At 38.3% G+C, this 15,213-nt stretch overlaps 1 protein-coding gene across 1 annotated transcript in view; it reads left to right on the top strand.

The window, feature by feature from the left end:
- Positions 1-15,213, top strand: part of myo10l1 (myosin X, like 1) — a 135,198-nt gene that overhangs the window by 80,124 nt on the left and 39,861 nt on the right. Inside the window, exons 9-20 of the mRNA XM_061896116.1 lie at positions 83-189; positions 3,329-3,458; positions 3,520-3,638; positions 3,717-3,863; positions 3,936-4,036; positions 4,119-4,185; positions 8,790-8,882; positions 8,962-9,030; positions 9,097-9,179; positions 11,285-11,387; positions 11,467-11,547; positions 11,683-11,807. Of these exons, the coding sequence (XP_061752100.1) occupies positions 83-189; positions 3,329-3,458; positions 3,520-3,638; positions 3,717-3,863; positions 3,936-4,036; positions 4,119-4,185; positions 8,790-8,882; positions 8,962-9,030; positions 9,097-9,179; positions 11,285-11,387; positions 11,467-11,547; positions 11,683-11,807 (1,225 nt within the window). The remainder of the gene's footprint in view (positions 1-82; positions 190-3,328; positions 3,459-3,519; positions 3,639-3,716; positions 3,864-3,935; positions 4,037-4,118; positions 4,186-8,789; positions 8,883-8,961; positions 9,031-9,096; positions 9,180-11,284; positions 11,388-11,466; positions 11,548-11,682; positions 11,808-15,213) is intronic.

Here is a 15,213-nt window from a genome sequence, read left to right as displayed (position 1 = left end):
GGTCTGGTTGAATTTGTCAGAATGGACGTTTCCGTCGAGTGGTTGGATAATTTGGCTACATGTGTCTGTCTCCATGTGTCAGGTCTGTACTTCCTGGAGGATCCAGCCGAGTCTTTCCATTATCTCAGCCAGTCGGGTTGTCTCCAGGACAAGAGTCTAAACGACAGAGAGCTGTTTAACAGCGTTATGGTGAGGAGAATACTGGGTCGTCTTATTGATCACTTGGATTATGTTGCACTGGTCAAATATCATTTGACCAATATCAAATATCATTTTTTCATAGTCCTACAAAGATGGGGTTTTTTTTTACCGGCAATAAGGCGCTGCACCCTTCAGCGGATTCAGCCTTTTTAGACTGTATCTATTTAAGATTTTCTATCTGTAAGGCAACTCTTCTACTACTAAACCACTCCATACAAAATAATTTAAAACATGTCCCTCTACTGTGCTATTATACAGAACCGAAAAGCAGTGAATTTGGCACTTTGTGTAAATCGTAAATAAAAACAGAGTACAATTAATTGCAAATTCTTTTCAACTTATATTCAATTGAATAGACTGCAAAGACAAGATATTTAGTGTTCGAACTGAGAAACTTAATTTTTTTTTTTCAAATAATCATTAACTTAGAATTTGATGGCAGCAACACATTGCAAAAAAGTTGGCACAGGGGCATTTTTGCCACTGTGTTACATGGCCTTTCCTTTTAACAACACTCAGTAAACGTTTGGGAACTGAGGAGACCAATTTTTTAAGCTTTTCATGTGGAATTATTTCCCATTCTTGCTTGATGTTTGTACTGCTTAAGTTGTTCAACAGTCCATGGTCTCCGTTATGGCATTTTATGCTTCATAATTTGAAATGTGGACTCAACAGACCACAGAACACTTTTCCACTTTGCATCAGTCCATCTTAGATTAGTTCGGGCCCAGCGAAGCCGGCGTCCTTTCTGGGTGTTGTTGATAAATGGCTTTCGTTTTGCATAGTAGAGTTTTAACTTGAACTTGCAGATGTAGGTAAAAACTATAGCTACTGACAGTGGTTTTCTGAAGTGTTCCTGAGCCCATGTGGTGTTATCCTTTTTTGAAGCAGTACCGCCTGGGGGATCGAAGGTCAAGGGCATTCAATGTTGGTCTAGCCGCTTACATGCAGTGATTTCTCCAGATTATCTGAACCTTTTGATGATATTATGGACCTTTGATGATGAAATTCCTAAATTCCTTGCACATTAGCTCATTAAGAAATGTTGTTCTTAAATTGTTGGACAATTTGCTCATGCTTTTGTTCATAAAGTGTTGACCCTCGCCCCTTCCTTTTTTGTGAATGACTGAGCATTTCATAGAAGCTGCTTTTATACCCAATCATGGCACCCACCTGTTCCCAATTAGCTTTTTCCACTTTGCATCAGTCCATCTTAGATTAGTTCGGGCCCAGCGAAGCCAGCGTCCTTTCTGGGTGTTGTTGATAAATGGCTTTCATTTTGTATAGTAGAGTTTTAACTTGAACTTACAGATGTAGGGACAAACTATAGCTACTGACAGTGGTTTTCTGAAGTGTTCCTGAGCCCATGTGGTGTTATCCTTTACACATTGTTTTTTGAAACAGTAACGCCTGAGGGATCGAAGGTCACAGGCATTCAATGTTGGTCTTGCCGCTTACATGCAGTGATTTCTCCTGATTATCTGAACTTTTTGATGATAATACAGACAGTAGATGGTGAAATTCCGAAATTCCTTGCACAATAGCTCATTAAGAAATGTTGTTCTTAAATTGTTGGACAATTTGCTCATGCTTTTGTTCACAAAGTGTTGACCTTCGCCCCATCCTTGTTTGAGAATGACCCAGCATTTCATAAAAGCTGCTTTTATACCCAATCATGGCACCCACCTGTTCCCAATTAGCCTTTTCCACTTTGCGTCAGTCCATCTTAGATTAGTTCGGGCCCAGCGAAGCCGGCGTCCTTTCTGGGTGTTGTTGATAAATGGCTTTCGTTTTGCATAGTAGAGTTTTAACTTGAACTTACAGATGTAGGGACAAACTACTGACAGTGGTTTTCTGAAGTGTTCCTGAGCCCGTGTGGTGTTATCCTTTACACATTGTTTTTTGAAGCAGTACCGCCTGAGGGATCGAAGGTCACGGGCGCTCAATGTTGATCTTGCCGCTTACATGCAGGGATTTCTCCAGATTATCTGAATTTTTTGATGATATTAGGGACAGTAGACGGTGAAATTCCTAAATTCCTTGCACAATAGCTCATTAAGAAATGATTGTTCTTAAATTTTTGGACAATTTGCTCATGCTTTTGTTCACAAAGTGTTGACCCTCGCCCCATCCTTGTTTGTGAATGACTGAGCATTTCATAGAAGCTGCTTTTATACTCAATCACGGCATCCACCTGTTCCCAATTAGCCTTTTCCACTTTGCATCAGTCCATCTTAGATTAGTTCGGGCCCAACGAAGCCGGCGTCCTTTCTGGGTGTTGTTGATAAATGGCTTTCGTTTTGCATAGTAGAGTTTTAACTTGAACTTACAGATATAGAGACAAACTATAGCTACTGACAGTGGTTTTCTGAAGTGTTCCTGAGCCCATGTGGTGTTATCCTTTACACATTGTTTTTTGAAGCAGTACCGCCTGAGGGATCGAAGGTCACGGGCATTCAATGTTGATCTTGTCGCTTACATGCAGGGATTTCTCCAGAATATCTGAACTTTTTGATGATATTACGGACCGTAGATGATGAAATTCCTAAATTCCTTGCACAATAGCTCATTAAAAAATGTTGTTCTTAAATTGTTGGACAATTGTTCATAAAGTGGTAACCCTCGCCCTATCCTTGTTTGAGAATGAGTGAGAATTTTATGGAAGCTGCTTTTATACCCAATCATGGCACCCACCTGTTCCCAATTAGCCTGTTCACCTGTCCGATGTTCCAAATAAGCGTTTCATGAGCATTCCTCAACTTTCTCACTCTTTTTTGCAAATTGTGCCACCTTTTTTGAAACATGTTGCAGGCCTCAAATTCCAAATGAGCTAATATTTGCCAAAAAATAACAAAGTTTACCAGTTAGAACGTTAAGTATCTTGTCTTTGCAGTCTATTCCATTGAATATAGGTTGAAAAGGATTTTCAAATCATTGTATTTTGTTTTTATTTACCATTTACACAACGTGCCAACTTCACTGGTTTTGGGGTTTGTAAATGTCCCTGATGTAACTATAGAATTTTACAGGATTGGTTGAAATATTATTGTCCATTAGTCATTGAGCATTTGAAACTCAAACTCCTGCTTGTAATAATCGGGTGACGCGCGCTTGAATAATTGAATAGGAGGCGCTGAAGGTTCTGGAGTTCAGCGAGGAGGAGATCAGAGACATGTTCAAGCTGCTGTCCGGCGTCCTTCAGCTGGGCAACGTGGAGTTCATGACAGCCGGAGGAGCCCAGATCACCACCAAGCAAGGTTGACACAAAGTCCAAAACCTGGATGGCACAGACGGATAAATAAATGTTTGTCTTCCCAGTGGTGACCACCGCCAGCGAGCTTCTGGGCCTCGACGCCTTCCAGTTGTCGGAAGTGCTGACTCAGCGCTCCATCATACTGCGAGGGGAGGAGATTTGCTCCCCGCTCACCATCGAGCAGGTCAGTTAACACGCACACACACGGACCCTTCTCTTTGTCTGTTCTCATCCAAACTCTACACCTGACACGTCAACGCAGGCCGTGGATTCCCGGGATTCCGTCGCCATGGCGCTTTATTCCCAATGTTTCTCCTGGATCATCCTCAAGATCAACCAGAAGATTAAAGGGAAGGAAAATTTTAAGTCCATCGGCATCCTAGACATCTTCGGCTTTGAGAACTTTGAGGTTTGCTTCGTCACCGCGCACATGCACAAACATATGCAAATGAGTCACCCGTGTGTGTGTTTGTGCCCTCAGGTGAATCGCTTCGAGCAGTTCAACATCAACTACGCCAACGAGAAACTCCAGGAGTACTTCAACAAGCACATCTTCTCCCTGGAGCAGCTGGAGTACAACAGGTGCACGATTTGAACTCAATAAAAAGCACAAGAAGCCTCCTTAAAAGTGCTGAAAGTGTCCTTTGTGTCCATGTGACTGCAGGGAAGGTGTCCAATGGGACGCCATCGACTGGATGGACAACGCAGAGTGTCTGGACCTCATAGAGAAGGTACTGTGCACACTAACACTGGAAGAAAAGATACACCATATCTACTCCATAAAATTGAGGCAACAGATTACAAGCGATATTATTAAATCAATTTTACATAGTTTGGTATAAGTATAAGGCAGTGGTTTTTAACCGAACTCCACCAGTTTCATGTGCGCATTCTTTGAACACTTCTTTAGTGAAAAATTACTATTATTATTTTTTTTTTCACATTCAAGGCAAAGGTATATGTTTTTTACTGGTGCACAAAATGAACCGTGCATGAACATCACCTTGTTCAAAGAACCAAACCAACAACGTGCATGAACTCACAACAAATTATACACCTGCGAGTCAGATGGAAAATTAGAGGGAACATTGTTTTGGGGTATCCATAATACGCCGATAAGGAGAAGTTTTTATTTACACGATGAGTCGGGTGTGTCTTGACCTGCGTGGCGGAGGCTCCGCAGAACCCCTAGTAGAGTTAACAACCACTGGTATAGGGTAAAGGATAGGTGGACTAGGTTGAAGTTAGGTTTTAGGGTTATGGATTAGGGATCTACTTTGTGATTTTCAATCCGGCCCACTGGACGTTCTACAAACATTTTTTTGCCCTTTAACATCAAATCTCTCGCTGCCATTATGTTGTGCGGTGCTGTTTTTTAACACTAGAAGACCCAGAGAGCAGCCATTTGGCTTTTCTACCTGGAAGGCCCTCCTTTTGTTATGTAAACGAACAGTGATTAGTGAGTCGTCAGTGAGTCAGGTGCGTCAACGGCCACAAAACTAGTCGGGGTGGTTGCAGTCACATGAGCCATTATGGCCACATTGGTCATTAGCATGGCAGTGCCCCTTGGGTGCGTTCAATGAATTGATTAACGTGGACCCCGACTTAAACAAGTTGAAAAACTTATTCGGGTGTTACCATTTAGTGGTCAATTGTACGGAATATGTACTGTATTGTGCAATCTACTAATAAAAGTATCAATCAATCAATCAATCAATCAAAAACTCTGAGCACATCTGTGAATTGAGGTGTGAATGTCTTTCGTCTTCTGCGTAAATGCGACCTAAGGAGTTGAGCAGAACCTGGCACAGCTCAAATCCATAACTGGTATTTTAAAAATCAGACATATAATATCATATCTTTGACATAACATCACATTACAGTATGGGCAGAGGTGGGTAGAGTAGCCAGAAATTGTACTCAAGTAAGAGTACTGTTACTTTAGAGATTTATTACTCAAGTAAAAGTAAGGAGTAGTCACCCAAATATTTACTTGAGTAAAAGTAAAAAGTATGTTGTGAAAAAAGTACTCAAGTACTGAGTAACTGATGAGTAACCTGTTCGTTTAATGATTACGGCAACAAATAATGCACAAAAACATAAAAATAGCAATGAGCAAATTCAGAGCCAGGAATATCTCTTAAGCAATTGAAACAATATTATATATTAAATAATAATACATTAAAATAAAAAAAATTAAGGCAAATTGAGCCACAATAACTTAACAGCACCATAGGCTCAGTAGGCATTCATTGATTGATTGATTGATTGAAATATATAGACATATATATATACAGTATATAATGTATATTTATTTATTTTGCCGTTTTTGTTGACATGTTAAAGGTGTTTTAATGAATATACATGCATGTTTAACACATAGATTCCTATCTTTAATGAAGACAAGAATATAAGTTGGTGTATTACCTGATTCTGATGACTTGCATTGATTGGAATCAGACAGTATAGTGCTGATAACGTCCCGGTTTTCAAATGGAGGAAAAAAAAAGTTCCTGCTTCCTGTCTAATACATCAGGAAAGTCGTTGATTTTTGGCATCTTATTCGTCCAGCTTCCATATTCGTTTTTATACACTTTACAAGAAATACATTCGCGGCAAACTCCGTAGCTTGCTAGCTTGTTTGCGCTGGCTTTCGGAGACTCTTATTTTGTTAGCGCAGGCGCGATGGAGCGGCACTTTTATTGTGAAGACAGGAACTGTGCGATCGGTCTTTAGGCTTTTGACGGGAAGTACGGTTGAAATAAAAAGTGTCTTTTTTCCTTTACACTTTTGATTGATTGGTTGATTGATTGAAACTTTTATTAGCATATTGCACAGTACAGTACATATTCCGTACAGTTGACTACTAAATGGTAACACCCGAATAAGTTTTTCAACATGTCGGGTTCTACGTGTGACGGTCACGTGACCACCTGGCTCTGTTTGATTGGTCCAACGTCACCAGTGACTGCATGTGATTGGTGAAACGCAAGCATGCGTAGTTCTTACTTTGAATGCGTGTCTGACAAAAACAAAACAAATAAAGCGTGCATTAACAGATCAATAAAAAAAAAAGTTGCGAGTAGCGTCCTGATTGCAGATAAATGGAGCGGAGTAAAAGTAGCGTTTCTTCTCTATAAATATACTTAAGTAAAAGTATGTTGCATAAAACTACTCTTAGAAGTACAATTTATCCCAAAAGTTACTCAAGTAGATGTAACGGAATAAATGTAGCGCGTTACTACCCACCTCTGAGTATGGGTAAACAGCAACAGTCAATCTTGTTATCTCTGAGTTGAGACCGGGAGAGACAGCAAAACAGGCAAAAACAATATACAAATTCTAAAATAAAACAAATCAAATATGTTTCTGGTGTATCTCAGTTTGAAAAAAATGTTACATAAAATAAATCATTATCTTGTACAGATATCAACTGGATGAGCAATTCTGTAAATGACTGGTGGGGCTACCACAGATTTTGAGTGTTTTTTTTTTTATGTGGTTCTGTTCTTTTACTTTTCCTATGTGTCTGGTGGGGATGTTGGAAGCCCAGTGTTGTAGGGTCCTGATAACTTCTATATCCATTTTATGTCAAGGTGTTTTGAGTGAAGTGGCTCAGCATGTCCCCTGCTGTGGTCCCCCAGTTGCTCCGTTTACATAACAAAAGGAAGGTTTCACAGAGGGCCTTCCAGCCGATCGGCTGCCCTCTGGGTTTTATAGGTAGAGCAAAAAAATCCTGGGTCTTCGACCGTAAGTCTTGAACTATAGAAAATATTTCAATGGTCTAAATCTGCGCTTTTGAGTGTTGTATTAGTTATTACGGTAATCTACGTCACAGCAGCTCAAACGAAGAACAAACCGGAGTGGGCGTTTTTAACAAAAAATTTCTGCATAAAAGTGATATTGTAGGTCAGTGGTCCCCAACCTTTTTGTATCCGCGGACCGGTCAACGCTTAATAATTTGTCCCGCGGCCCGGGTGGGGGGGGGTCCTTTTTTTTTTTTTCTTCTTTGTCATGAAAAAGGGACATTTTTGTCATGAAAAAGGGAGGTTTTGTGGTTGGTGCACTAATTGTAAGTGTACATTGTGTTTTTTATGTTAATTTAATTAAAAAAAAATAATAATAATAATTTTTTTTTTTTTAATAAAAAATTCTTCTGCGGCCCGGTACCAATCGGGCCGCGGCCCGGTGGTTGTCGACCACTGTTGTAGGTGTTTATTACCATTTGCATTCATATTTTGCTCTTTGTTGCATTTCTTTGGGGGGGGGGGGGTTGCCCACATATGCGGTCCTGTCTAAGGTTTCTCATAGTCATCATTGTCGACGTCCCACTGGGGTGAGTTTTTCCTTGCCCTTATGTGGGCTCTACCGAGGATGTCGTTGTGGTTTGTGCAGCCCTTCGAGACACTTGTGGTTTAGGGCTATATAAATAAACATTGATTGATTGATTGATTGATTGATTGATTTTGTGTTTTGCTTGATTGTAAAAGATATACAACTATTGAGGAGCTCGTCTGAGAAGTTAAAGAGGAGCGATGTTCATATGTTGTTAATATTCAGTGTTTTATTGTTCATAGTCCATCCATCCACTTTCTACTGCCCTTCCCTATTTGGGTTGGCGGGGCGCGCTTGAGCTCGTCCCAGATAAGTTGCCACCTCATCGCAGACTGGTCATAGTTAATATTGTAAATCCTACTGTCTTTATTTTCATGTACATTTTGGGGGTCCCATTCAGTAAAAAAAAAAGTAAAATTCCATTCCCTTTTTTTGAGGTGATCTGTTTTTAGAATTCTATTGGACATTGTGCCCTTTGGTATTAGTGTTCCTGAGAAAAAGGGACCCAACACACACATACTGGACAGCAGATTTTTACATCTAAATGTATATATATATATATAATTTATACACACATACACCTTGGGCCCCCAAACACATGTTTTCTCTCAATGTGGCCCCCGAGTCATAATATTTGCCCATCTCTGATCTATAGCATAGGGCTGGTGGACTAGGTTTAGGTTAGGTTTTAGGGTTGTGGGTTAGGGATCTAGAATATAGGTCTGGTGGACTCGGTTGTGGTTAGGTTTTATGGTTATGGGTTAGGTATCTTGAGCATAGGGCTGGTGGACTAGGTTTAAGTTAGGTTTTAGGGTTTCAGGGTTAAGAATATAAAGTTGTGGTTTGGTTTTAGAATTACGGATTAACAATGTATAAATTGGGATTAAGATTTGGGGTTAGGGGTCAATGTTGGGGGACAATGGGATATGGATTTGTGTCTAGGTTAGAGTTAGTCCTGATTTTGGTGACTCTCAGTGCAATGGTTTTGTGCGTTCCTCAGAAACTGGGTTTGCTGGCTCTAGTGAATGAAGAGAGTCGCTTCCCCAAAGGAACCGACTTCACTCTCCTGGAAAAGTTACACAGCCGACACTCTGTGAGTTTTTCTTTGCTGCAATGTTAAAGCCGGTAAGCCGCTTTCGACGATCATCACACTTTTTTTTTTTTTGTGACAGACTAATCCTTACTATGTGAAGCCCAGACTGGCTGACCATCAGTTTGGTATCAAACATTACGCCGGAGAGGTAAGTTCTTTAACGGGAGACTTTTGATGAGATCTGGACCGAGGTCACAAAGTTTGTGTGGGTCAGGTCCTGTACGACGTGAAAGGGATTCTGGAGAAGAACAGAGACACTTTCAGAGACGATATCCTAAACATGCTCAAAGACAGCAGGTACCTTTTACTTCCACAAATAATACAATATAAGCTATGGAGTGATTTGTCCCAACGTACTTGTAGAAACCTAATTCTTGTATAAAACATGGCAACCATTCATTATCCTCTGTTGAAAATTGTTTACCCCAATATAATCTATTATAATTCACCTTAAAGTCTTTTATTTTGGGAACATTTTTTCTGTATTATTATTTATATTTTAAATATAATAGCTTTAAATCCATCCATTTTTTACCACATGTCCCTTTTTGGGGTCGCGGGGGGTGCTGGAGCCTAACTCAGCTGCATTCGGATGGAAGGCGGTGTACACCCTGGACAAGTCAAAAGTAGAAGTTCTTCCCTATTTTTTTTAATTGATTAAATGAGACTTACAATTGTTACACCACTGTATTGAATCTCACACATATTTAGAATGCATGTATTGTATTGAAAAAAATCATGTTAAAAAAATTATATTGATTAAATTACATGCATGTATTAAATATAAAATAAATAATATTGTTCAAATACTGTAAATCAATATCATTATTACATCGAATTTTTTTGTTAAATATGAAATAAACCCCTTAAAATACTTTTATATTATCAATATAAAAATGACATTTACCGTATTTCCTTGAATTGCCGCAGGGCATATAGTATGCGCATGCCTTGAATTACTGCCGCTTCCCAAAATAATTAGCGCATGCTTAGTATTACCGCCTGGTCAAATTCGTGACATCACGAGTGACACTTCCCCTGTCATCATTTTCAAAATAGAGGCCTGATTTCCATACCGGTAATTAGAAATCGCATAAAGGGAAGAAGATTAAGAGCTATTCAGTAGGATTTAAGGTCCAAGTTTACATCACACTCAAATTTTTACTGCATACCTTTGGTAAGTGCCGGAGTGAGAAGAGGTTTTAAAATAATAAGCGCATGCTTACTTTTACAGCATGCCTTTGGTAAGCGCAGGAGTGAGAAGAGGTTTTAAATTAATTAGCGCCCCGGCGGAAATTCAAGGAAATACGGTAAACCCCCTAAAATACTTTTATATTATCAATATATAGATAATATTTATTTAAAATAAAATAATTGCAATTGTTGAATTAAATATAATTATAAATAAATAAATTACTATAATTGTTGCATTTTGTTTAAATCTCTCAGAACTGACACTCTGCTTTTCATTGTTCTGCAATAATAACAATAAAGATTTTATATTTTAGTGTGGAGTAAGAAAAATATTTTAAAGCAAAACTAAACGGCTGACAATGATGGTAAACTGGGTATGTTGTATTTCTTTTAATATATATTTTATTAAATGCATATTGTGCAAAATGTTTAAAATTATTTGCAGAAATTGACATTTATTTGCGTTTTTTTTTCCAGCTGTTTTAAAGATGTATCTCCAATTGTTGGAGACATGATTACATTTAGGAAAAATGTTGTTTTGTATTTTACTGAAATAATAAATACAAATAAATACATTTGAAGGCATACACACTTTTTATTACACAGCGACATTATAATTATAAATATATAAATACTAACCTCTTTAGGATTATTGCACGTTTTTATGGAAAAACCTGGCATTTCTCAGCAAGTCCACCATGTACAGTACAGGCCAAAAGTTCTGATACACCTTCTCATTCAATGTGATTATTTTTATTTTCATGACTATTTTCATTGAAGATTGTCACAGAAGGCATCAAAACTATGAATGCACACATGTGGAGTTATGTACTTAACAAAAAGAAGGTGAACTAACTGAAAATATTATATTCTGATTACTTTTTTCTCATACTCTTGGCCTTCTCTCGATGAGCTCCAAGAGGTAGTCACCTAAACCGGCTTTCACTTCACAGGTGTGCTTGAAGCACATCAAGAGAATGCCAAGAGTGTGCAAAGCGGTAATCAGAGCAAAGGGTGGCTATTTTGAAGAAACTAGAATATAAAACACGTTTTCAGTTATTTCACCTTTATGTGTTAAGTACATAACTCCACATGTGTTCACTCATAGTTTTGATGCCTTCAGTGACAATCTACAAAGTAAATAGTCATGAAAATAAAGAAAACACATTGAACTTTTGGCCTGTACCGTATGTCTTTATGTTTTCCAGACTGGACTTCATCTACGACTTGTTCGAGAAGGTGGGCAGCAGGAACAACGAGGAGAAGATGGGAACGGCCAGACGCAAGCCGACCGTCAGCTCCCAGTTTCGAGTATGTCCACAAAAGACGACACACTCCTTGCCGCAGCATAAAAGAATATTTCATCCAGTATGTCATTTGTCCCCCACAGGACTCCCTCCATGCTCTCATGGCCACTCTAAGTGCGTCCAATCCCTTCTTCATCCGTTGCATTAAGCCCAACATGGAGAAGGTCAGCCATTTTCTCTGCTTGGCGCTTTAAATGAAATGGTTTATGGTTGGAGTTGATTTCAAACATGCATTTACAACAGGATAAATCACAAATTTCAGTTTCTCTTTTCAACATGTTCTTCGTTTTGCCGTGCAGAATCCCAGCGTCTTTAACCCGGAGGTCGTCCTCAATCAGTTGAGGTACTCTGGAATGTTGGAGACGGTCAAGATTCGTCGCGCCGGGTTCCCCGTGCGAAGAACCTTTAAAGACTTCTTCTTGCGGTAAAAATTAGTTAATATCAAATAGTTTTTTTGTGATAAATGTTTGTTTTATGGACTTTAAAGACAAAAGCATTGGGAAAAATTATGTTTACGCCCACAGAAAATGATTAGAACGATTGTAGCTGAGATAGACACCAGCGCCCCCCGCGACCCCAAAGGGTATAAGCGGTAGAAAAATAGATGGATGGATGGAATTAAAATGAGAAAGTGAGGGGAGCCAGCGCCGAGATCAGACGAGTGGTGGCAAATTACATTACATTACATTACATAGTACTTTATTTATTCCGTCAGGAGAGTTCCTTCAGGAAAATTAAAATTTTCAGCACAATCCCATTCAAGATCAGACAAACATTACAGGGAGACAGAACAGGATCGCTGACGGGTCTGCCGGCTTCCAGCGCCCCTTACAAAAAAGATGAGATACAGGTAAACAGGGGGGGGAATAGAAGATTAAAACAAAATAAAAAAATCGGTCTTAGCCTGGGCCCTGGAGAGGGGGTGCAGACTGAGGCCAAGGGAAAAAAAACAACTCATAGCCATAGAACACATCCCTCTTACATGTGTGTAAGAGGGAAACATCAAACATCAAAGAACACAGAGGACGTTAGACATTAAAGCACATGGAGCAAAATGGAGCAAATGGAGGCAAACAGGAAGTGGAATGAAAAATAAGAGCACTGGGCAAGGAATAAAACAAAACACGAGAAATGGAAAATAACTTGTGAGAGAGAATGACAGAATATGACCTAAAACATTACCCTAAGGAACTCATAAAGTGCAGTAGGACAGATTAAAAAAAATAATAATTAAAGGAATTATTTTAATCAATCAATCAATCAATGTTTATTTATGTAGCCCCAAATCACAAATGTCTCAAAGGACTGCACAAATCATTACGACTACAACATCCTCGGAAGAACCCACAAAAGGGCAAGGAAAACTCACACCCAGTGGGCAGCGAGAATTCACATCCAGTGGGACGCCAGTGACAATGCTGACTATGAAAAACCTTGGAGAGGACCTCAGATGTGGGCAACCCCCTCCCCCCTCTAGGGGACCGAAAGCAATGGATGTCGAGTGGGTCTAACATGATACTGTGAAAGTTCAATCCATAGTGGCTCCAACACAGTCGCGAGAGTTCAGTTCAAGCGGATCCAAGACAGCAGCGAGAGTCCCGTCCACAGGAGACCATCTCAAGCGGAAGCGGATCAGCAGCGTAGAGATGTCCCCAACCGATACAGGCGAGCGGTCCATCCTGGGTCCCGACGAGCGGTCCATCCTGGGTCTCGACTCTGGACAGCCAGTACTTCATCCATGGTCATCGGACCGGACTCCCTCCACAAGTGAGGGGGGGGACATAGGAGAAAGAAAAGAAGCGGCAGATCAACTGGTCTAAAAAGGAGGTCTATTTAAAGGCTAGAGTATACAGATGAGTTTTAAGGTGAGACTTAAATGCTTCTACTGAGGTAGCATCTGGAACTGTTACCGGGAGGGCATTCCAGAGTACTAGAGCCCGAACGGAAAACGCTCTATAGCCCGCAGACTTTTTTTGGGCTCTAGGAATCACTAATAAGCCGGAGTCTTTTGAACGCAGATTTCTTGCCGGGACATATGGTACAATACAATCGGCAAGATAGGCTGGAGCTAGACCGTGTAGTATTTTATACGTAAGTAGTAAAACCTTAAAGTCACATCTTAAGTGCACAGGAAGCCAGTGCAGGTGAGCCAGTACAGGCGTAATGTGATCAAACTTTCTTGTTCTTGTCAAAAGTCTAGCAGCCGCATTTTGTACCAACTGTAATCTTTTAATGCTAGACATGGGGAGACCTGAAAATAATACGTTACAGTAATCGAGACGAGACGTAACAAACGCATGGATAATGATCTCGGCGTCTTTAGTGGACAAAATGTTGAATCAAAATAATAAATAAAAGATATATACAAGTAATACATTCAAATATTCATTATTTATAATGGAATATATCAAATACTGTGAGACCTAAAACATTTCCCTGAGGAACTCCACACACTTCAAACTAGGACTGTTTACAAATGTTTTTCTTTGAAGAAATAGAAAATAGATATATTTATGTTAAATCTAAATACTAAGTAAAAAAAATAATACAATTATATTTTGACTATATATAATGGAGCATATTGAAAACTATGAGACCTAAAACATTTCTTCGAGAACCCTCACACACTTAAAATTGTGTTGCGTAGGACCGATTTTTTCTTAAAAGACAATTAAAAATAAATAGTTTTTTATGCTAAATCTAAATAATAAACAATGGATAAAAAGTGTTACATTTATTTTGTCATTATTTATAATGGTATGTATTGGAAACTACCTAAAACATTTCCCTCGGGAACCTAAAAATTGTGCTGACTTACTGCATTTTTTAAAATTAACTATCTATGATAAATATAAATACTCTGTAAAAAAAAAAAAATGCATAAAAGCTATTAGTCGTACATTTATTATTTATCATGGAATATACTGAACACTATGTGACCTAAAACATTTTTCTGAGGAACTCCACATGCTTAAAACTATTTTTAAAAATTTGTATGTACGTATTTGTTTTGAAGTTAATAAATAAGGCACATTTTTAAGGAAGATTAAAAAAGAAAAATATGTAAAGTATTGTTTTAATGTTGAATATTAGTAATAAATAAAGAACACACAAAGATAATACATTGAAATATTCACTATTTATAATGGAATATATCAAATACTGTGAGACCCAAAACATTTCCCTGAGGAACTCAACACACTTCAAACTAGGACTGTTTACAAATGTTTTTCTTTGAAGAAATAAACAATTGATATATTTATGTTAAATCTAAATACTAAGTAAAAAAAATAATACAATTATATATCGACTATATATAATGGAACATATTGAAAACTATGAGATCTAAAACCTTTCTTCGAGAACCCTCACACACTTAAAATTGTGTTGCGTATGACCGATTTTTTCTTTAAAGACAATTAAAAAAATAATAATTTTTTATGCTAAATCTAAATAATAAACAATGGATAAAAAGTTATTCATTTATTTAGTCATTATTTATAATGGTATGTATTGAAAACTACCTAAAACATTTCCCTCGGGAACCTAAAAATTGTGCTGACTTACTGCATTTTTTAAAATTAACTATCTATGATAAATATAAATACTCTGTGAAAAAAAAAAATGCATAAAAGCTATTAGTCGTACATTTATTATTAATCATGGAATATACTGAACACTATGTGACCTAAAACATTTTTCTGAGGAACCCCACATGCTTAAAAGTATTTAAAAACAATTGTATGTACGTATTTGTTTTGAAGGTAATAAATAATGCAAAATATGGAAAGTATTATTTTAATGTAGAATATTAGTAATAAATAAAGAAT

Source organism: Nerophis ophidion, linkage group LG03 (genome assembly GCF_033978795.1).
Source record: "Nerophis ophidion isolate RoL-2023_Sa linkage group LG03, RoL_Noph_v1.0, whole genome shotgun sequence".
NCBI lineage: Eukaryota > Metazoa > Chordata > Actinopteri > Syngnathiformes > Syngnathidae > Nerophis > Nerophis ophidion.
The sequence above is the reverse complement of the archived record's forward strand: the minus strand, read 5'-3'. Positions and strand labels throughout refer to the sequence as shown.